Source organism: Convolutriloba macropyga, chromosome 6, assembly GCF_964194025.1.
Source record: "Convolutriloba macropyga chromosome 6, txConMacr16.3, whole genome shotgun sequence".
NCBI classification, from domain to species: domain Eukaryota; kingdom Metazoa; phylum Xenacoelomorpha; order Acoela; family Convolutidae; genus Convolutriloba; species Convolutriloba macropyga.
In genome coordinates this window covers 30470589-30494304 of record NC_134473.1, presented here as the reverse complement: position 1 = coordinate 30494304, position 23716 = coordinate 30470589, and the positions used below count along the sequence as shown (strand labels likewise).

The 23716-nt window shown below is 36.5% G+C and overlaps 1 protein-coding gene across 2 annotated transcripts in view; it reads left to right on the top strand.

Moving 5' to 3' along the window:
- The first annotated feature begins 1389 nt into the window (after window positions 1–1389).
- LOC142341617 (uncharacterized) overlaps window positions 1390–23716 on the top strand; it is a 38818-nt gene continuing 16491 nt past the window's right edge. Inside the window, exons 1-6 of one of the 2 annotated variants that reach the window (XR_012759116.1) lie at window positions 1391–1958; window positions 2127–2576; window positions 6121–6791; window positions 7600–7910; window positions 11761–11881; window positions 15196–15316. Coding sequence is in view for 1 of the 2 variants with exons in the window: in XM_075392705.1 (XP_075248820.1) it covers window positions 1688–1958; window positions 2127–2576; window positions 6121–6791; window positions 7600–7910; window positions 11761–11881 (1824 nt within the window). In the remaining variant the exon portion in view is untranslated. Of the gene's footprint in view, window positions 1959–2126; window positions 2577–6120; window positions 6792–7599; window positions 7911–11760; window positions 11882–15195; window positions 15317–23716 lie in introns of both variants that reach the window. The other variant, XM_075392705.1, reaches the window with a different exon arrangement.

Genomic DNA, 23716 nt, shown 5'->3' with positions numbered 1-23716 from the left:
TGTGAGCCATAACAGAGCTGCAGAATTTCATCAAGAAAACTTTCTTCAGAAAAATACGAAAGATAATATGGAAGAGTCTTGACCAAAAAACGTGGAGCTGAAAGATCTCATCATTGAAATAGAGGCTTATTCTTTAGATTTGGCTATGGAATAAGGAGCATAATGAAAAGATGTCTTTTCGATTTAAGCAGGGGAAAGTTTGGAGACGAAATTGACCTTTTATAAGGATGGGATTCTTCAAAATTGCCAACATCAAGCGCATGAGGAGAACCTTTAAATGTTTTGCATGCCTTTTTTTGCACAAAGATGGCTCTACGCATATCAGACACAATGAAATCCGTGATTCTTTAGCCAAACGGCTCAATGAGGTCTGCGATGATGTCGAAATATAGGCCAGCTTTCAGGCAAATAGAAGTACTACTACTGATAAGGACGCTCGACTAGGTATCAAAGCTAATCGATTACTCAAATTACGTTTCAGCAGTACATTCTTTGGTGTGAAAGTCTAATCTTTATGCTAAGAGTTGACCAATAAGTATACCGGATTCCAATAAGAAGGTGAGATACGATCAAAAGAATATCGAAGTCGAGAAAACTGGGCTTTCAACTGCAGCTGTGGACATTGTAACCCGGTGCAGAAGCTCAGCTCAGTCGCTATATGAAGGGTGCAAACCCATGTGGAAAGACCCACAGAAGCCTAAACTCTCTCTCTCTCTCTCTCTCTCTCTCTCTCAAAACGGTCTTCTGTCCGTTAATCTTTTCTTGTACAAGAGGAGCCGGTTCATCAGCATCAAGAGCCCTACAGATATTGGCTTCCAGGATCTTTGATAAGAAAGAAGATTCATATTCTGATGTGATCACTATATTCGGACAAAAAATTCCGTGCTTTTGCGTAGCTCTATCCTCTGCCTCCGTGGCGCAGACTCCATGCACCGGAAAACTGTAGTAAAAGCGTCATTAGGAACCGTTGTAGAGGAAGCAAGCTGTTGTCCTTAATAATTATAGATAATTTTTTCTGATTCAATATCACTACACATTTTTTCTATTGCCATTTATCGTATCCATTTTGATTATATTTCTGATGCTTCCACTATTTTTCGGTTCTAGTACTTCCATTATTGACTACTGTCAGGAAACATATATATACATAGGAGTTGACTTGCTGCTCCTGATTTGACCGACTACCCTTTTAGGGGTGGGGCTTTCTTTTAACTCACATGTTTTTAACGGATAACTACAATTTACTTTCTTTTAAACTAGTATGTGGTGGGGCTAGAATTGATGAAAACGCATGTGATTTTATAAACCAGGGATTTCTAAGCTACTCTCGATTTAGGGCTGTAAACGTTAATTCAGTCGTGAAATTGCCAGCAGCGAATATATATTCCTAAGAAGCCGAAGTAGAATTCTGTGGTACGCTAAAAGACTGATGGGTGGGTGGGATGTATCCACATTCGCCTGACAGTCTAATATGCTTTTTCAGATGTCTTTTTTTGTCCAGTCCAAAAAGCTACAGTCTATTCGATAGCTTTTCTGGCGCTCTTCTGAATTTCATGGCATTTTCTCTAGACATATTTTCTGTACGTTTGTTTTCGGGTTATTTTTTTGAGAAATCCATCGTACAAATAACAGTTCATAAGTTGGCAACTGTTTCTATGCCGACAGTTTTCTTTGTATAGCAGATTCAATGATTGATGGTGAAAGCACCAAATTGCTCAGTGATGAGCAACTGCTTGCTAAGCTAAAGGAGTTCGGTGATACCAACTACAAGGCTGTCACTGCAAAAAATCGGTTGATCATGGAAAAGAAATTGAACCATCACCTAGCGAGGAAGTGGAAAAAAGAGAAAGAGGCAGAGGAAAAGGAAAAGGCTGCGGCTGCTGCGAAAGCTAGATCACCTCGAAGGGGAAGACCCGCAAGCCCCAGTCGCTCTTTTTCCAAAATATCTTTTTCGAATGGTTAGTATGTTATTTCATGGCCAGTATGCACATGTATGCCTGACGTGTTGCATCTTTCTTTAAACTAAGCATTCTGCCTGGTCGATTGATCAGTAAACTAAGCGTTCAAAAGTTTAGCGCCTTTTTGTGAGACCATGATAACCTTTAAAGAAGATATGATCGTTTTAGCTCATGGAACAACAGAGTTTTCCGACTCAGATATCGACAAAAGTCCTTCTCGGAACCGACGCAGTTCTCGACAGAAAGTTGCTGCTGTGAACACCAGTTACCACCTAGATGAAACTTCCGAACCGCATTCGATAACAAGGAGCCCCAATTCTTCGTTGAATCGAAGCCGACGATCATTCGGAGCGAATACGAGTTATAATTTAGATGAAACTGTATTTGATCCTCCTGAGACATACAGTAGACATGACAGAACAACGGATCGCGGTAGCTTTTCCAGGTTCGAACTGAAAACACCAAAAGAAATCGATAATGATTTGAGCTTCGAGACCTCAAATGTGCTACCGGAGGTTGCTTCTACAGGCCGCATTAGTGTGCGTGAACGTCGAATGCAGTCTGGTAGAGCGAGCAGAGGTGATAGCGAACATAGTCGAAGTATTTTAGCTACTTCAGGTAGGAGCAAGATTTCTCTTAATGGTTTGTGTGGCAGAAAATGCTCTAATATGTTTTTAGTTCTTGTACAATTCCCGTGTTGTAGTAGCAGTTGCATATGCTTAAGGAACTGCTCATAATTGATGCACTGCAAGATCAGTTGCACATGGCATTCCAAAGAGATAAAAAAGAACACTTTATTAACCATAGCAGTCATAACAAGTAACAGAGAGTTTGACAATTGTTATAATACTGCCTGGAGTGTGGTTATTTATTTCAGTATATGAGTGTAATTAAATTAAATTAAATTAATTCTTAGCTCGACCAGGTAGTGTTGACTCATGAGTCGTGGTTTAGTAAACTTTTTTAAATCTGATAGATTTCCAACTAACCGACCCATAAGTTGTATATTGTTTACTATCAGAAAAAGATTTAATATAAAATTTTTTCAATTCTTTTGGGAAGGTTTTTTTCTTTTCCAAACCCCTTAGTTCCAATCCTTTGATGCAGTTTTTATAATTGAACGTTCTAATTTTTGAGTGTGACATATAGAATCAAAAAATATGTCACAGCTTCTAAGGTTTTGTCGGATGCACCAAGTGGGCAAGGTTGTGACACCTAAAGAATTAAACGCGGGTAAAAGACAGTTTCTCAGTTTCCACATAAGTGGTTCTTTTCAATTTGATTAAATATTCAACAGGGAGAATAGAATGCTTTGTCTTCAGATCTTTTGTTGAGTCCATTCTATTTCTAGAGTAACAAGCACGAATGGCCCAATTTTGTTGCTTTTCAGGCGATATAAGCAAGTTTTTGTCTGTTGATTGGATTAACAGTAATGAATAGTGTAGATGGCTGATAACAAATGCGTTCAGAACCGTTTTCATTAGAAACGTTGCTCTCCGATTACGGAGTGTATAAATTGTTTTTATTCCACGCGCCATTTTCTTTAAAAGGTGCTTTAATTCGTCTTGGAAACTGAAATTTTTGTCAATATGTACCCCAAGATACTTGACGCTTTTGGACTCTGTATTAATTTTTTTCCCGATTTTTAAGGTTTTGTCTGATGCACCAAGTGGGCAAGGTTGTGACATCTAAAGGATAAAAATAGTGGGACAAAAATTTGTAGATAGACATCTAAAGGATAAAAATAATGGGACAAAAATTTGTAGATAGAAATTGGTTCATTAACTGATCCAATAAAATAAATTCCTGAAATATAGGGGGCCACAATGAAAACAAATGGATGTCATGGTCCATCCGGTCTCAATGAGTGAGAATATAGACGATCATTAACACCGTACAAATCATCTTCAACCCATCTGATGAAAGCATTATGTAAAGTTGCATACAGAATTGCCACAAAAAATGCGTTATACGAGATCTTCAATTCTAGGGAGGATGTTCATTTGTGTTTTGCACAAAAGAAAAAAGGGCCAATTAAAAGAAAGCCCCTCACGTATCGGTCATCTCGGGGGCGGCAAGTAAACATATACATTTATGATTCGTGACATTAGTAAAAAAATTAAAGCATCAAAAGCGAGAAAGACAGCAGAATTACGAACAAAATAGATATGAGAATCAGAAATCATTATTAATAGCCGCGAAGCCATAGTGAGGCTATTATTGGCCTTCTCTTGGTTTTTTTATTTCGTCGTCAAGATTTTTGTTATAACCATATGACGTCACAATCACTTCAAATCTGCTTTTTGTTCATTCGTTCATGCAATTTCAACTGAATTGCGTGAGTGACGTCATTTTTCACTCTTAGTGGAGTGAGTTTTTTTGTTCATTCGCGTGATTAAATTTTTGGTCACACGTGACTTGCCTCACTCTCAAAAATGTTTTCCTCACTGTGAAATTGAATTTTCTTTGCTTTAATTCAAAGAGAAAAGGTCAAAGGGGTGCTTGTCACTATAATTGAAGGTTATTTAAGAGTAGCTAATAGAAACAGCTATAAGTTATACAGATTCTCAATCGAAATTTAACGTCTCAGCCCTTAATGAAAAGGGAAAGTTTCTTTTTTGGTCTGTCTTACTTTCTTTTTGAGACTACGATCTATGAAGCTATTGCGGCTATTTTCTGGCAATCTGTCAGCTATGTTATAAAATGTGATTTTGAATCAATATCTCGAATAAGTTTATAGAAACATCTAGGACAGCAGCCAGTCTCAACTGCTTTCAATGCGGACGGACCAGCTCCTGTACTGAAGAAAATTAATAGACAGAAGGTAGCGTTCTCGACTTCGATTGTCCCTCGGTCGTATTTCAGCCTTTATATGGACTCATGACTTGCAGGAATCTGGTATAATTCTTGGCCAACTCTTAGCGTACGGAATAAAATAAAATGACATCGAAGAACGTTCTGATGAAACGTGATTCGAAAAAGCCATTGACTTTGATATCTAGTCGAGCGTCTTCATCACAGACAAGACGGCTCTATTCCGACATCATCGCAAACCTCATTGAGCAGGTTGGCAAAAGAGTCACTTATGTCATTGTGTCTGATGTGTGTATAGCCAATTTTTGGGCAATTTAGAGTGTGCAGTTTATTAAAATGTTCTCCACATGCGCTTGATGATGGCACTGTTTCGGGATCCTTTCCATATATAAGGGCAATTCCATCTCTAAACACTCCCTTAAGTTTAAATGAGATGTTTCCACTGGAAGTTTGTTTAGCCAGCATGACACTCCTTTTTCTATAGCCAACTCTAGAGAATGTGCATCTTTTGCATTGATGAGAGCTTTCAGCGCCATTTTTTTCGCTCGCGCTTGTTTCTGACTTTGATTTTCTGAAGGATTCTTTCCTGATGAAAAATCTGCATCTACAGCGATATGATTCTGTAAGGGCGCACTTATTTGAATAGATCATTCTTGTTCGTTTTCTCTGTCTTCAGGTAGAAAAGGGTTTTCGGGTTCAGAGAGTTAGTGGTCAAGGTTTTTCATTGAATAATCAGAGAACGCTGAGTCTGCACAGAGTTCAATGTTTTTCCTTGCTCTCAAACGAAGGTTAGCAAATAAATTAGTGTTGTGGTCTGTTTTCGGAACACCGGATTTGCTGATAAACAGGTAAAGCCCGAGGCATTAAGTTCTCTTAGAACTTTATGGCTCACTATTCTCTAAGTATGTGATACACCGAAGCAATTTAAGAGACATGATTTTATGATGTGACGGGTGGTTCTTTGACCCCTCATTCTTTACTCACCTACCATTTAAACTCCCCTACCTCACATCCTCCGCCCTACCACCTCTACTCTGTCCTCATTCCACGTGTAACTCCAAAACCTCGCGCCCACCGCTCTCACCACCAAAGTTTAATGGTTAAGGCGGTACTAGGCTCGATACATAATTGAAGAAACTTTTGGAATCTAATTGGATAAAATCCCATTTTCAGAGGCTGCAATTACAAGAAATTGTCAATTCAATCTGAGGATTGCACATCAATAGCTATGGTGTGCATTGAAGGTTGTTCAGGGTTGTCCGTCACAATTTCATGAAGGAAAAGCAATTATTGTTGAAAAGTTGACAACGATCCTGCAAGTTTTGTTAACATTTTTGCTTGCTTTCAGGCACCCAGTTCAATAACTATCGAGAAAATGCCGGTACAGATGTCCAGAAAGACGTGAAATCTACTTCAACGAAGAAAGTGTCAGTTAGAACTAGCAGCCCAACGTTACAGTCACCCTTATGGTGGAATCGTGTGCTAACAATTGTTTGTGTGCTAGTTATTTTTGTGTCAATTGGATCTGCACTTTATTTCTATCGTCCATGTATCGGTGATCATTGCGCTACATTTACAAAAGTAGAAGACCGTTTGAAAGTTATGGCAAAAAATGCTGCCATTGTTACTGGCAAACACCAGTGTGGTGATGTAGAAAGTCCCTATCTAAGAGTTGTTGACATGACTTTCGATCCTGATCCGAAAGAAGTTTTGAAATTTGGTCTTAAACAACCCAATCTTTCGTTCCAAATTCTAGACGATTCCGGCCGAGAAGTGATTACTGAATCTGAAATTGTAAAAGCATCTAAAGTTATGAGCTCAATAGCTCTGAAGTCACTGCCATGTAGAATTAAACAGTCTCTAACAATGGTCACACAGGCGCTGCTTTATCTTATCATGGGAGTTTTTGGTATTATTGGAATGTTGATCACGCTGAGAGTTTATATGTACAGCAGGAAGAAAGAGGCAAAGTTAGTGAACGAGTTGGTTGAAGGCATTCTGGAGATGGTGAAGCAACAGGTACTTTTCGCTAATTTTCTCATCAAATTGAGAAATATTTCTATTCAGTTGAGAGATTGGTGATTTTAAAGCATTTTGTTTAAACGAAGTCAATATGAATTTCAAAAAATCTTATTTAATTTTTAAAACTATTATACTTAACATCAAAAGTAAGTTAACACCCCCCTGGTTTTACGAAGTAAAGAATCAATTTTTGAGGTAATATTACTCTAACTTTAAATCCCATTTTGAAAACAATTTTTACGCCATTGATCCCCTACACTAGTCCTCTGGCCTGCCTACCTATGAAATTCAGATAAAACGAAACGTTCACTTATCAGAAGCCCCAATTTAAAGTTGATGAACTCCATACAAGTTTCACAGAAAAAGAGTAATCACAAGATGTGATATGTTTTCAGGTATGTTCAACTATGGCTCGGTTTGCACTTGTTTTAAATATTAGAGAGAGAGAGAGAGAGAGAGAGAGAGAGAGAGAGAGAGAGATGTTATTAAATTGTTATCTTGTGACAACTTACTTTTTACTGTGAAACTTCGACGAAGTTCATCAACTTTGCATTAGAATTTCTGTTGAGTGAGCGTTGCGTTTGATCTGAATTTCACAGGTAGGCCAGAGGACTAGTGTAGGGGATCAATGGTGCAAAAATTGTTTTAAAAATGTAATTTTAAGCTGGAGCAATATTACCTCAAACACTGATTTTTTAACTCGTGAAAATAGGGGTAAGTTTTTTGCCGTTCAGTATTTTACTGGAAGACAATAATTGATATGACGTAATTCGAATGACGTCAATTTTGTGATATACTTTTGCAGGCCCACAAGAACCCACCGTATATTCCCATTGCACACGTACGTGACTCTCTCCTTTCGCTTCCTTCTCAAAAGAGTGGAGGAATCAAAGGGCGCAGTAAAAGGTGGGAGAAAGCAGTGCACAAGCTGGGTCTGTCCGAGTCCAGACTGAGAACTGAGAACCAGATTATAAAAGGGGAAGAACATTTGGTGTGGCGATGGGTGTCCATAACTTACTATGCCTGTGGTGGTTCACCGATGTCTGGTGGAACAATCATTGCAAAGACAACTTCATCTTCAAATTATGTTCCGAGTGCGGCAGCTTCAAGATTGAGGTTAATAGGTTTTAAGACTAATGATAAAATTTAAGGCTAATGCAAATGAATATGCCTGTAGATTTGATGAAGCGTATCATGAAATACGTCTTACTCTATTTTTGAGAACTGATAGTTGTTGACCGAAACCATTGTTACAAGTAAATGGATTTATTTTCCTTGTTAATAGTCGCCTCAGCTTTTCAGCCGGCTATTATAGCCGGCGCTCCCAATTTTTACAACTCGAAGAGGAGTATTGGAGAAGTCTTTTTTAATCAATTTTATTGGAGTGATTTTTGAAGTGGGAAATGAAACGCGTGAAAAATTGGGAGTGATTTTGGTGCTGAACAAAAGTGAAGAGGGGAGCAAAAAGAGTGGGTTTTGTTCATACCGCTGTTTTTGAGAGAGCAAGAAATTGATATGTGAAAAAATTTTCTCGAAGCGAGCAAAATTTTGTTCACGTGCGGCTTTTAAAAGCAGTTTTTTGCAACTTTTGATGGTTATGAGGTTTGATTATGATATTTTATTAGTTTTAGGCTTGTTTTGATAGGAATTGAAGGTTTCAAGTAGTCAATTTGAGTTTAATGCTAATTTGGAGGTTCTTGATCAGTTTTGCTGATTTTTTAGACGAAATTTAATGATTTTTACCTGTTTTTTTTGGTTTACTGCTTTGAGGGAGATTTGAATAGAAGCTTGTTACTTAAAGAATATTTAGATACCAATTGACTAAACTTTTCTTGGTATAAATGGATTTATTTGAATAGAAGCTTGTTACCTAAAGAATATTCAGATACCAATTGACTAAAGTTTTCTTGGTATAAATCATTTTTTCTTAGGAAAATTGACAGAAAAATTGAGAAGTTTTAAAACCATTTTTCTTATTTTTTTCTTGCAGTTTTTTTTAATTCTTAGACAAGTTTCTTGGCCTATTATGACTTGTCCATTGTTTTGCGAGCTTCTCATTGCTCTAATTGCAAAGGAACTTTATTCGGCTTTATGTTTCCTGGTACTATTAAAAAAAACTCAAGTTAAAAAAAACACTCAAGTTTTTCTAGTTTTTTTGGTTCAATTTGTTTTTGAATTCCATTTCTGTCGTTCCTGAAATTTTTTATGGCATCTGTGGTGGTTTACGGTTCACAATAGTCGTTCTAGTTGTTTGGTCATATTTATAGGCATTTTTCTCCGAGTAGTTTCGGAATTCTTCCGGCTATGTTTTTTTTTACAATTGACAGAATTTGAATTGTATTGGGGCGCTGTCTTTTTTTAAGATCTATTCACACATCCTTATGATTATTGACTTCAATTTGGAGTAGTGATTTTGGTCACGCCGAAACAGTAAGTGGAGCAAAAAAGCGAGTGGTTTTGCGGCGTGCAATTTTTCGCTCTAATTTTAAAGTAGAGTGAGAAAACGGTGTTTGAACAAAAATTCCCTTTCTCACTAGTGGTTTTTGTTCACATGCGGCAATTTCATTTTGATTAATTGCTCTCAAAAAAAGGTTGTTGCAATTATATTAGTCCTGTTTGTCTTTTTCTTAATGCGATTCTTCACTTGACCGATTTTTCGTCTGACGCTTTGACTTTTCGTCCTTAAAAATGGGATAAGCAGGTAGCGCCCAGCGGGCGTTAAGTGCTCTTAAAGCCTTACAGCTCTGTTTCAGCTGGAACTGTTTTGGAGACTTACACTTATGGTGTGAAGGGTGGTTGTTAGAGGTTGAAGACACCCCCCTTGTTGACCCGCGCTATTGCCCCCACCCCACCTCGCTGTTGATCGCCCACCCCACTGTTGCCCACCCCTCTCCCTGCCCATCCCCCCGTGTATACTCACGAACAACCGATCGCTAAAAACGCAATTTTATACTAATTTTCACAATTTTCTAGCTTTTTGAAACTTTTTTGTCGTTTTTTGAGTTCTTTCAGCCCTAGATGTTAAGGAACTTCCTCTACTGTTTTATAGTAGGTTACTGCATAGTTTCTTGTAGTGGAATGGTTTAAACATTTTAACATCACGAGTTTTAGCATTTTTTTTGACAAAACGTGCAATTTTTTGACTTTTTTATTATTCACGTTTTTCCAGACGCAGGGGCCAAAAAACTTCCTTAGGGGTTTGATGATAATTTTTTGAAAAAACTTTATTTGCCATGGAGAAGCTTTCAATTTTTTAATATGACAAATTTTTGCAAATTTTATGATTAAACCTTTAACAAGTCTTTTTTCAATTTTTTTTGAAAATTTTTGTCGATTTTTAGGTTTTGGTAGGCTCCAGTTTCGAGGAATCTGCTCTAGGGTTTGACGATAATTCACTTTATAGTTGTTCAATGTAATGGAATGTTTTTCAAGATTTCAACACGAATTTTAGCAGTTTTTTTTTACAAAACTTGCAATTCTTTCAATTTTTTTGGACATTTTTTTGTCAGTATAAGGGTTTTTCGGCCTAACAGAAAATCTCCGTTAGGGTTTGTTAATAAGTTATTGGAAATGTTCTTTGGCCCTGGATTAGTCTTCAACTTTTATTATCATAAATTTTAGCAGTTTTTCATGCAGCCTGCATTTTCAAGTTTTTGTCAATTTTTAGTTTTCTCGAGAGGCAAATAACGTCATCTAAGGTTACTTATTGATTATAGCTTACTGCAAAGCTTCTTTTTGTGATGGGATGTATTTTAATATTAGCAATTTTTAAACATTTTTGCAATTTTTTAAAATCTCTGATTCTTTTGAATTTTTTTTTATCATTTTTTCCTGCACCATGGCCCTAGGGACCTCCTCCAAGGTTTGAGGATAAGCTGTCGTATAGTTTTTAGAGTTAATGGAGCGGTTGTCTGTATTTTAGTGGCTCCAACTCTAAGCAATTTGTACGATAAAATTCAATTTTTTTTCAAATTTTCGGTAAATTTTTATGTTTCAAGTTTATGGATCTTTTTGAGCCATTGAAACTTTTTAAAGCTTGAAGTAGGGATACTGGATCGTCTCCTGAGACAATGAAATGGTTTTGTAGTTTTTTATAGCTTGAATTTTAGCAAGATTTTGCTGAAATTTGCGATTGTTTTCAAATTTTTTTGAATGTTTTTGTCCTTTTCTGAGTTAACGATCGTTACTGGCCAACGAATCTTTGCAATTCTTGCAGATGGGTTACTTGACATTACTTCAGAGACAAAAAATAGTTTTGAAGATTTTCACTGCAATTCGTTTGAAAGCAATTCGCCCGACGTTAGTTGGTTGTGTTTTTTACTGTTTTCTCGATTGTTTGGATCTGATTGTTTTCTAAATGGTTTTTCCAATCCATCCATAGTTCATTCTAAGCCGTCTTTTTGTTTCAACCAATTTTCTATTTCTCGCCGGTAGCTTTTGTCCACATGCGTTGTTTCTGATCTGATTTTTTAGAAATGTTTTTCCCAATTCACTCATAGTCCGTTCTTGGTCTAGTTTTTTGTTTCGTCAATGAAAATTCTTTGAATTGTACGTCAGGATTTGTCCTGCTACGTTTTTTACTTCTTCGGATAAAAATTTTTTGTTTTGCCTTAGTTCACAGCTTGTTTAACAATTTACGTGAAATCTTTTCGACTTCTCTAGGGTAATTTTACTTCTCTCTCATTCTGCTAAAAGTGTTTATAGACAGCAGTTGCTCAGCAAAGCAATTCAAAATGAACAGAGTCAGTATCAAAAAACGAAAGCGATCTGCCGGGTATGTTTTAGGATTCTTTTTTGTGAATTTTTTTAACCATGTGAGACGTCAGCTGCATTGACAGTAGTCTGTTTCCTAAAAATTTCAACAAAATTTTTGAGCGCCTAGTTGCAAGGTTCCTCTAAGTATTTAGAAAAGCTATTGAATTGAGGATCCAACATTTAATGAACCAGGTTATAATTGTTATTTTAGACACCTCGATCGCTCGCCAAGTGCAGAACGCGGTGGCCCAAAGTCTCTGATGACATCAGGTTCTGAGGCAGAGTCAGCTGAAGTGCACAGTGGGGAATCTTCAAGAGCACCTTCTCGTGAGGTCAGTTGGATCTAATGTAAAGTCTAATTAAGTCGTACACTGGCTGCTAGGTGTTCTTTTTGCTCTCGAAGAACATTTGACTTTTCGAGTAACGTTGTTTTGCTTGATCTAAATTTCTCTCTCATTGTGCCGAAATTAAGCCGAAATTATTGTATTTTTTTCACCAAATTTCAGTAGTGGTAATTAAAAGCCGCCCTCCTCTTCGCAGTCGGCTATTATAGCTGTCCTGTTTTTTTACTCAGTCGAATAAAAAATGGCTTCGCTCTACCGTAGGTCACAGATTGTTCAACGTTTTGAGTGAGTTATTTTGACTTCTTTAGGCTAATTTTATGCTTGGCTCATTGATACTAGCACCCCTAATTGAGAAACAGTAGTATGTCTAACTATGGAATTACGTCTATATAGTTCGCGCTTCAAAATTTTTATAAAACGAAAATCAGTATTTTAATTGCTCCCAAAAAAGTTTTGAGCACATATATTAATCCTTAGATTTTTTATTTTATGCGAGTTTTTGCTTGACCGATTTTTCATCCGACCCTTAGAATATTTCATTGTGTTCAGGGCGGTTCTCAATTTTAATACTCCCCTTGTCCACCCCTTCCCGTTTCTCGTCCAGCCTTCCAACCCCCCCCCCCCCCCCCCCCCCCCCCCCCCCCCCGGTTACCGCACCCTATTGCTAGCATACCTAAGCCCCAGCTGGCTACTGCAGAAGGCATCTGCTTGATGAGAGCAGTTCGGCCCGACTTGAGTTGGTTATGTTTTGTCGGGTTTTTTGGTTCTTTCAGTCCCGGTCGTGGCTACAGGAGTCAATGGTAGCTAATTTTGACAATCTGGCGAGTATGTCAGTGGTATATAATATCCTCAGTGACTTCAGTTGAAACAGTCTTTAGGGAATTTAGTTATGTCCGCCTCCCCCGCGACTGAAGTAGCCTACAATATTTGATTCGAGCTCCCACTAGTATTTGGGAGAAATTCTTCCGACGTTAGTCGGATATGTTTTGCATTGTCCATGCAAACCTTAAAGCCGCCAGTTTTCATTTCAAACGTTCACTGCATTTGTCGGCTGTAATTTCTTACAATTGTCTTGCGATCAGAAATTGATTCACTTCTCTCTAAGTGACTTTTAGCACTATTATTAAAGTGATTCTTTCAATAACATTTCAATGCTAATAAATGACCTCTTTAGGACCTCTTTAAAAAGAATCTCTTAATTATAAAGAAATCCCACAAAAATAAAAGGAATCAGAATCATAAAAAATACAGTTTTGTACTTAAATGATTTAAATTGCATTGGAAACTTTTAAGCACTAAGTCATTTTATGTATATCTCATGAGCTGAAAATCTAGATGGTAGCTGTTTTGCAATGTTTGGGCAATTAATTATCTCAAACTGCCATGCGATTCTTTGCATTTTTAGCTATATTTCCCAGGTCCGTCTTTTGAATTTTTGAAGTAATTTTCAGGTGGTGGTTTTGATTACGTCGATGTAGGAAGTAGAGCAGGTGATTGGTTTTGTTACGTGACTTTTTTCACTCTCGTTTTCAGGCGAGAAATGGTGTTGAAACAAATTTATTAGAGTTCGAGAGCAATTTTTCTGTTCAGTGCGGAAATCTGACTTTTTGCCAATGATTTGAATTCATCGGCCGAATTTCTTGGGAATTAGTTATCTAATTAGGTTGTGTTAGGATTAGTTTTAGGTGATCCGTTCTCAGCTTTAGGTAAGTTTTCTTTCAATTCAACCAGGCCTCCTTTATGGTCAGTTTGAGGTCTTAGAACAGGACAAAATGGTGAAGACAGATCATCATAACACGTGACTGTCTTTAATCGTTAATGATCTTTCGTATGCATTTTAAACAGAGAGTAATTGATTTTTTTTTGTCTTTGGTCTCAGTTTTCTCTTTGTTCAATCTTTTATTTTTTTTCATGATTGTAATTTTATTTACTTGGTTATCAAAGATCATTAGGGCGGTTGCAAACTGGCTTTGGTAACAAAGAAAAAGAGAAAAGAAGTTTAAACATCAGTATAAAAGTGCTATATGAAAAAAGTACAGAAAGTAGGGTATTGAGCGGAATGGGGTCATGGTGACGAAAAATTTTCTGTCATACCTCTATTTGTTGCCCTCTTTACCTGGTTTAATTCCTCCTGAACGAAGTTCATAGCAATTATTGTAAACGTGTGTCCTTTTTCTATGCAAATTTTTTGCTTGACAATTTTGCGCTTTTCTTCTAGTTTCTTTGACTTCTCAAGTGACTTTCAATTTTTTTTTCAAATTTCAATTTTTTTTTCAAATTTTTGGTAAATTTTGATGTTTCAAGTTTATGGATCTTTTTGAGCCATTGAAACTATTTAAAGCTTGAAGTAGGGATACTGGATAGTCTCCTGAGACAATGAAATGGTTTTGTAGTTTTTTGTAGCTTGAATTTTAGCAAGATTTTGCTGAAATTTGCGATTGTTTTCAATTTTTTTTGAATGTTTTTTGTCCTTCTCTGAGTTTTAACGATCGTTACTGGCCAACGAAGCTTTGCAATTCTTGCAGATGGGTTACTTGACATTACTTCAGAGACAAAAAATAGTTTTGAAGTATTTCACTGCAATTCGTTTGAAAGCAATTCGCCCGACGTTAGTTGGTTGTGTTTTTTACTGTTTTTTCGATTGTTTGGATCTGATTGTTTTCTAGATGGTTTTTCCAATCCATCCATAGTTCATTCTAAGCCGTCTTTTTGTTTCAACCAAATTTCTATTTCTCGCCGGTAGCTTTTGTCCACATGCGTTGTTTTGACATTAATTTTCTTTTTAAGTGTTTCTGATCTGATTTTTTAGAAATGTTTTTCCCAATTCACTCATAGTCCGTTCTTGGTCTAGTTTTTTGTTTCGTCGATGAAAATTTTTTGAATTGTACGTCAGGATTTGTCCTGCTACGTTTTTTACTTCTTCGGATATAAATTTTTTGTTTTGCCTTAGTTCACAGCTTGTTTAACAATTTACGTGAAATCTTTTCGACTTCTCTAGGTTAATTTTACTTCTCTCTCATTCTGCTAAAAGTGTTTATAGACAGCAGTTGCTCAGCAAAGCAATTCAAAATGAACAGAGTCAGTATCAAAAAACGAAAGCGATCTGCCGGGTATGTTTTAGAATTCATTTTTGTGAATTTTTTTAACCATGTGAGACGTCAGCTGCATTGACAGTAGTCTGTTTCCTAAAAATTTCAACAAAATTTTTGAGCGCCTAGTTGCAAGGTTCCTCTAAGTATTTAGAAAAGCTATGGAATTGAGGATCCAACATTTAATGAACCAGGTCATAATTGTTATTTCAGATACCTCGATCGCTCGCCAAGTGCAGAACGCGGTGGACCAAAGTCTCTGATGACTTCAGGTTCTGAGGCAGAGTCAGCTGAAGTGCACAGTGGGGAATCTTCAAGAGCACCTTCTCGTGAGGTCAGTTGGATCTAATGTAAAGTCTAATTAAGTCGTACACTGGCTGCTAGGTGTTCTTTTTGCTCTCGAAGAACATTTGACTTTTCGAGTAACGTTGTTTTGCTTGATCTAAATTTCTCTCTCATTGTGCCGAAATTCAGCCGAAATTATTGTACTTTTTTCACCAAATTTCAGTAGTGGTAATTAAAAGCCGCCCTCCTCTTCGCAGTCGGCTATTATAGCTGTCCTGTTTTTTTACTCAGTCGAATAAAAAATGGCTTCGCTCTACCGTAGGTCACAGATTGTTCAACGTTTTGAGTGAGTTATTTTGACTTCTTTAGGCTAATTTTATGCTTGGCTCATTGATACTAGCACCCTCAATTGAGAAACAGTAGTATGTCTAACTATGGAATCACGTCTATATAGTTCGCGCTTCAAAATTTTTATAAAACGAAAATCAGTATTTTAATTGATCCCAAAAAAGTTTTGAGCACATATATTAATCCTTAGATTTTTTATTTTATGCGAGTTTTTGCTTGACCGATTTTTCATCCGACCCTTAGAATATTTCATTGTGTTCAGGGCGGTTCTCAATTTTAATACTCCCCTTGTCCACCCCTTCCCGTTTCTCGTCCAGCCTTCCAACCCCCCCCCCCCGGTTACCGCACCCTATTGCTAGCATACCTAAGCCCCAGCTGGCTACTGCAGAAGGCATCTGCTTGATTGAGAGCAGTTCGGCCCGACTTGAGTTGGTTATGTTTTGTCGGGTTTTTTGGTTCTTTCAGTCCCGGTCGTGGCTACAGGAGTCAATGGTAGCTAATTTTGACAATCTGGCGAGTATGTCAGTGGTATATAATATCCTCAGTGACTTCAGTTGAAACAGTCTTTAGGGAATTTAGTTATGTCCGCCTCCCCCGCGACTGAAGTAGCCTACAATATTTGATTCGAGCTCCCACTAGTATTTTGGGAGCAATTCTTCCGACGTTAGTCGGATATGTTTTGCATTGTCCATGCAAACCTTAAAGCCGCCAGTTTTCATTTCAAACGTTCACTGCATTTGTCGGCTGTAATTTCTTACAATTGTCTTGCGATCAGAAATTGATTCACTTCTCTCTAAGTGACTTTTAGCACTATTATTAAAGTGATTCTTTCAATAACATTTCAATGCTAATAAATGACCTCTTTAGGACCTCTTTAAAAAGAATCTCTTAATTATAAAGAAATCCCACAAAAATAAAAGGAATCAGAATCATAAAAAATACAGTTTTGTACTTAAATGATTTAAATTGCATTGGAAACTTTTAAGCACTAAGTCATTTTATGTATATCTCATGAGCTGAAAATCTAGATGGTAGCTGTTTTGCAATGTTTGGGCAATTAATTATCTCAAACTGCCATGCGATTCTTTGCATTTTTAGCTATATTTCCCAGGTCCGTCTTTTGAATTTTTGAAGTAATTTTCAGGTGGTGGTTTTGATTACGTCGATGTAGGAAGTAGAGCAGGTGATTGGTTTTGTTACGTGACTTTTTTCACTCTCGTTTTCAGGCGAGAAATGGTGTTGAAACAAATTTATTAGAGTTCGAGAGCAATTTTTCTGTTCAGTGCGGAAATCTGACTTTTTGCCAATGATTTGAATTCATCGGCCGAATTTCTTGGGAATTAGTTATCTAATTAGGTTGTGTTAGGATTAGTTTTAGGTGATCAGTTCTCAGTTTTAGGTAAGTTTTCTTTCAATTCAACCAGGCCTCCTTTATGGTCAGTTTGAGGTCTTAGAACAGGACAAAATGGTGAAGACAGATCATCATAACACGTGACTGTCTTTAATCGTTAATGATCTTTCGTATGCATTTTAAACAGAGAGTAATTGATTTTTTTTGTCTTTGGTCTCAGTTTTCTCTTTGTTCAATCTTTTTTTTCATCATTGTAATTTTATTTACTTGGTTATCAAAGATCATTAGTGCGGTTGCAAACTGGCTTTGGTAACAAAGAAAAAGAGAAAAGAAGTTTAAACATCAGTATAAAAGTGCTATATGAAAAAAGTACAGAAAGTAGGGTATTGAGCGGAATGGGGTCATGGTGACGAAAAATTTTCTATCATACCTCTATTTGTTGCCCTCTTTACCTGTTTAATTCCTCCTAAACGAAGTTCATAGCAATTATTGTAAACTTGTGTCCTTTTTCTATGCAACTTTTTCGCTTGACAATTTTGCGCTTTTCTAGTTTCTTTGACTTCTCAAGTGACTTTTTCACGATTTGGTTCTTTATTTTTGAGTGATCTCTTTTGCTCCGATGTAAAGCTTGTTGGTAATATAAAATCGGTTGCAGAATAGCAGATGTAAGTGATTCGTAGCGCAGTGGTTAGTGCGTGTGGTTGTGGAATCTCTGAATCTTTTGAATTCTTTCTATTTTCTCTACCAGGGCCCTAGGGACCTCCTCCAAGGTTTGATGATAAGCTGTCGTATAGTTTTTAGAGTTAATGGAGTGGTTGTCTATATTTTAATGGCTCCGACTAAGCAATTTTTCCGACAAAATTTAATTTTTCAAACTTTCGGAAAATTTTTATATTCCAAGTTGAATATTTTTGTCCTTTTCTGAGTTTAATGATCATTACTGGCCAACGAAGCTTTTCAAGTCTTGCAGATGGGTTACTTGACATAACTCCAGAGACAAAAAATAGTTTTGATGATTTTCACTGCAAAATCTGGAAGCTTTTAAATTTTGCAATATTTTACAAATTTTGAAAATTTGACTTATTTACTATCAAGGCTAGAAAACTAAAACTTGCATAGTCGAATCAAATCTCTTTAGCGGTTTGAATTCATGGAAGGCCCCAAGCGTCTATCGCGGCTATTTTCCGGCAATCTGCCGGCTATGTTTTTAACTGCGAAATGTGGAAACTTTCTTTTTAATTTTGCACCTTCAGTTTTTTCCATGATTTAATTACTAACAATGCTAGAGAAATAGAAGTTGCAGAATCGAATCTCATCACGGAAAATATTTTCAGCTCTCTCTCTCTCTGTTGGTTGGGTTTTTAATAGCCGCACAGCGATAGCTGGGGCTATTATTGGCCTTCTCTTGGTTTTTTTTATTTCGTCGTCATGATTTTTGTTACGACCATATGACGTCACAGCCACTTTTTGTTCATTCGTTCATGCAATTTCAACTGAATTGCATGTGTGACGTCATTTTTCGCTCTTAGTGAAGCGAGTTTTTTTGTTCATGCGCGTGATTAAATTTTTGGTCATACTTGACTGACCTCACTCTCAAAAATGACTTTCTCACTTTGAAATTGACTTTTATTTACTTTAATTCAAAGAGATAAGGTCAAATGGGTGTGTGTCAATCTAAATGAAGGTTATTTGAGATCAGCTAATAGAGGCAGCAATAACTTATACAGATTTTCAATCAAAATATAACAGATCAGCCTTCAATGAAAAGACGAATTTTTTTGGTCTGTTTTTTTTAGACTGCCGATCTACGAATCTATTGCGGCTATTTTCTGGCAATCTGCCAGCTATGTTTCTCTTTCTCGTTCACGCTTATCTCTCGCACATTCTATCTCTTTCCTTAACTCTTTTGATGCCGCACTTCAGCTGCTGTTATGTGGCGTGATGTCATCATCAATTACCCTCACCTAACGCACCTTCAATTAAGCTAAAACTAGCCTCACTAAACCGTGGCTAGCTACTGACGAAGGCAACCGCTCGACGGTCGTTTGAGAGCAATTCGCCCGACGTTAGTTGGTTGTGTTTTTTACTGTTTTTTCTATTGTTTGGATCGGATTGTTTTCTAAATGGTTTTTCGAATCCATTCATAGTTCTATCTAGAACTAGTCTTTTTGTTTCAACCAAATTTCTATTTTTCGCTTGTGGTTTTTGTCCACATGCGTTGTTTTGACATTGATTTTCTTTTTAAGTGTTTCTGATCTGATTTTTTTTAGAAATGGTTTTCCCAATTCACTAATAGTCCGTTCTAGGTCTATTTTTTTGTTTAGTCAATGAAAATTCTTTGAATTGTACGTCAGGATTTGTCCTGCTATGTTTTTTCTTCTTCGGAAAAAATTTTTTTGCTTTACCTTAGTTCGCTGCTTGTTCAACAATTTGCGTTAAATCTTTTGACTTCTAGGGTAATTATACTTCTCTCTCATTCTGCTAAAAGTGTTTATAGACAGCAGTTGCTCAGCAAAGCAATTCAAAATGAACAGAGTCGGTATCAAAAAACGAAATCAGAAATAGAAACGGGAAAACCCAAAAGGCCCAATTTTCATTGACTGTTACTAGAACTTTGTTCTTTGTTACCATCTCTAATGATTATTGGTATTGATACTAGCTAATGTGTCGTCTCACTACGAATAAGGGGTTTGTTCAGCTCCGAACTGGCCATCAAAATAGTTCGCACTTTGAAATTGTTTGTACAAATAATTTTGTCAATAGTTTTTTCTCTTCTTTCAAACTCAATCTTGGTTATGGGAATCAACGGCGGCTATTTTCCGGCGATCTGCCGGGTTTTTTATTGAATTCATTTTTGTGAATTGTTTTAACCATGTGAGACGTCAGCTGCATTGACAGTAGTCTGTTTCCTAAAAATTTCAATAAATTTTTTGAGCAACTATTTGCAAGGTTCCTCTAAGCATTTAGAAAACCTATTGAATTGAGGACCCAACATTTAATGAACCAGGTTATAATTGTTGTTTTAGACACATCGATCGCTCGCCAACTGCAGAACGCGGTGGCCTAAAGTCTCTGATGACATGTACAAATTTTTTTCGAGTTTTTTTGAAAATTTGTCATTTTTTAGACTTTTCCGGCCTCAAGAGCCAAGGAACCGCCTCTAGGTTTTGATCATATGTTACTGCACAGGTTCTAGTGACAATGAAAGAGTTTTTAATGTCACTAATATTAGCAGTTTTTCTTAACAAAACTTGAGTTTTTTTGGTAGCTTTTTGAATATTTTTCAACAGCAGAGTTTTTCCATTGCCATGGGAACAGGAATCCCCTCTAGGGTTTGATAATAAGTTACTGCATAGTAGATAGTTTTAATTGAATGATTGTAAATGCTTTAATAACACTAGTTTTGGCTATTTTTTGATAAAATAAATTTTATCAAAAAATCGTCAAAACTAGTGTTATTCATCTTGTTCGATTTTATCGACCTTTATGAACCAATGAAAGTATTTATGGATTGAAACAGGGATAATAGATAGTCTCTGGAGACACGGAAAGGGTTCTGAAGGTATTAATATCGCAAATTTAGCTAGATTTTGTTTAAACTTGCAATTGTTTTTAAGTTTTTGAAATTTTGTCATTTTCTAATTTTTAACGGTCTCCAGGGGCCAGCGAATCTTTTTGAAGTCCTTCAGATGGGTTACATGATACAAGTTTAAATTTTTGTTTTGCGAAATTAAAAAAATTTCCTTAATTTTTGCTATATTCATTTTAAAGAAATTAAAAACGGCCTCCTCTTCGCAGTCGGCTATTATAGCTGTCCTATTTTTTTTTACTCCGTCGAATAAAAAATGGCTTCGCTCTACCGTAGGTCACAGATTGTTCAACGTTTTGAGTGAGTTGTTTTGACTTCTTTAGGCCAATTTCTTTCTTCGATTATTGATACTAGCGCCCCTAATTTAGAAACAGTATAATGTTCAACTACGGAATGACGTCTATATAATTCACGCTTCAAAATTTTTATAAAACGAAAATCTTTTTTTCAATTGCTCCCAAACAAGCCCCAACGCTTGACACCCTCCCACCACCCGCTCCGTTTACCGCACCCTAATGCTAGCATACCTAAGCTCAGCTGGCTACTACAGAAGGCATCTTGTTTTTGTTGTTTTTTGGTTCTTTCAGTCCCGATCGTGGCTATAGGAGTCACTGGTAGCTATTTTAGACAATCTGGCGAGTATGTCATTGCTATACAATATTCTCAGTGACTTCAGTTGAAACAATTTAGTAAATTTAGTGATTTTCTCCCCCGCGACTGAAGTAGCCTACAATATTTTTTTCGAGCTCCCACAAGTATTTTGGGAGCAATTATTCCGACGTTAGTCGGGTATGTTTTGTGTTGTCCATGCAAACATTAAAGCCGCCAGTTTTCATTTCAAACGTTTACTGTAGTTGTCTGATGTAATTTCTTACACTTGTCTTGTGATCAGAAATTGATTCACTTCACTCTAAGTGACTTTTAGCATTAATATTAGTGATTTTTTCAATGACATTTCAATGCCAATAAATGACCTCTTTAGGACCTATTTAAAATGAAGCTCTTAATTATAAAGAATTCACAGAAAATTAAAAGGAATCAGAATCATAAAAAATACAGTTTTGTACTTAAATGATTTAAATTGCATTGGAAACTTTTAAGCACTAAGACACTTCATGTATATCTCATGAGCTGAAATTCTAGATGGTAGCTGTTTTGCAATGTTTTGTTAATTAATTATCTCAAACTGCCATGCGATTTTTTGCAATTTTAGCTATATTTCCCAGGTCCGTCTTTTGAATTTTTGAAGTAATTTTCAGGTGGTGGTTTTGATTACGTCGATGTAGGAAGTAGAGCAGTTGATTGGTTACATGACTTTTTTCACTCTCGTTTTCTGGCGAGAAGTGGTGCTGAATCAAATTTAGAGTTCGAGAGCAATTTTTCTGTTTAGTGCGGAAATCTGACTTTTTTGCCAATGATTTGAATTTATCGGCCGAATTTCTTGGGAATTAGTTATCTAATTAGGTTGTGTTAGGATTAGTTTTAGGTGATCCGTTCTCAGCTTTAGGTAAGTTTTCTTTCATTTCGACCAGGCCTCCTTTATGGTGTGTTTGAGGTTTTAGAAAGGACAAAATGGTGAAGACAGATCATCATATCACGTGGCTGTCTTTAATCGTTAATGATCTTTCGTATGCAATTTAAACAGAGAGTAATTGATTTTTTTTGTCTTTGGTCTCAGTTTTCTCTTTGTTCGATCTTTTATTTTCTCCATGATCGTAATTTTATTTACTTGGTTATCAAAGTTCCTTAGGGCGGTAGCAAGCTGGCTTTGGTAACACAGAAAAAGAGAAAAGAAGTATAAACATCAGTATAAAAGCTATATGAAAAAAGTACAGAAAGTAGGGTATTGAGCGGAGTGGGGGTCAAGGTGACGAAAAAATTTTCTGTCATACCTCTTTTTGTTGCCCTCTTTACCTGTTTAATTGCTCTTGAACGAAGTTCATAGCAATTATTGTAAACGTGTCCTTTTTCTATGCAAATTTTTCGCTTGACAATTTTGCGCTTTTCTTCTAGAACAATCTTTGACTTCTCAAGTGATTTTTTCACGCTTTCGTTCTTCATTTTTGAGTGATCTCTGTTGCTCCGAAGTAAAGCGTGTTGCTAATTTAATATCGGTTGCAGAATAGCAGAGGTAAGTGATTCGTAGCCCAGTGGTTAGTGCGTGTGATTGTGGATCCGGAGGTCAGTGGTTCGAATCCGGTGGGGGAAAGGTTTTTTACACCCATAAAGAAAAGTTAATCTGGGCTACAGCCCCTGAATTAAAATTCCTCGCCTTTCGTTCAAGAGCAATTCTTCTGACATCAGTCGGTCTATGTTTGTTTTTGGGAATGAAAAGGTTCCCTAACCGGCCCATTGAGTTGAACTGCTGCTTTTTCTTTTTGTAGACATGAATCAAAGAACTCCATGTTTGAGGTGCGTGACCCAAGTTTTCAAACAGCTGCAATAGCGATCCTGGTTTTGTGATAAAGATGGTTTCTGGTTTTTTTGTGATAAAGATTTTTAAAACCATGACGTCAAGCTCTCTTGTAATCAGATTTTTTCATTCATTCCTGCCATTTTTGGACTGAGTTGCATTGATGACTTTATTAGAGCGCTTATTGGAGCGAGTTTCTATTGTCTATTGGCGTGAATAGTTTTTTAAAGTCCTACATTACTTAAGTCCTACAAAAAGTTTCGTTCTAAGTCTCATTTTTCGGTCGTATTTTTAACAGATTTATGAAGCTGCAGCAGCTACTGGAATTAACTGGAATTAACGTGCACAAAAATATATTGTTACGAAGGTAAATGTTTTCAATGTTTCTCTTTTCTTTCCTCTATTTGGAGGTAAATATTTTCAATTTTTCTATTTTCTTTTCTCAATTTTTCTCCGTTTGTTAGATCTTTTATATTTTTTCTGATTCCAAGTTTATTTCCTTGATTATAAATCTCTTGATATTTTTGATTATTGAATCAAGTCGTGGAATCAATAAACAGCTTTTACATTAGCGATTAGTTCTACTTTTTGTATAATTGATTTGGCAGAATTCTTTTCGAAAATCATAGACAGTAAAAGATTTATGAAATTTAGAACAATGAATTATTGGTAATGTCTTTAATTTTTGTGTTTTTGCCTTTGGTTTCTGAGGATAATCGAATTGTTGTCTATGACCCAGTCAACTTTC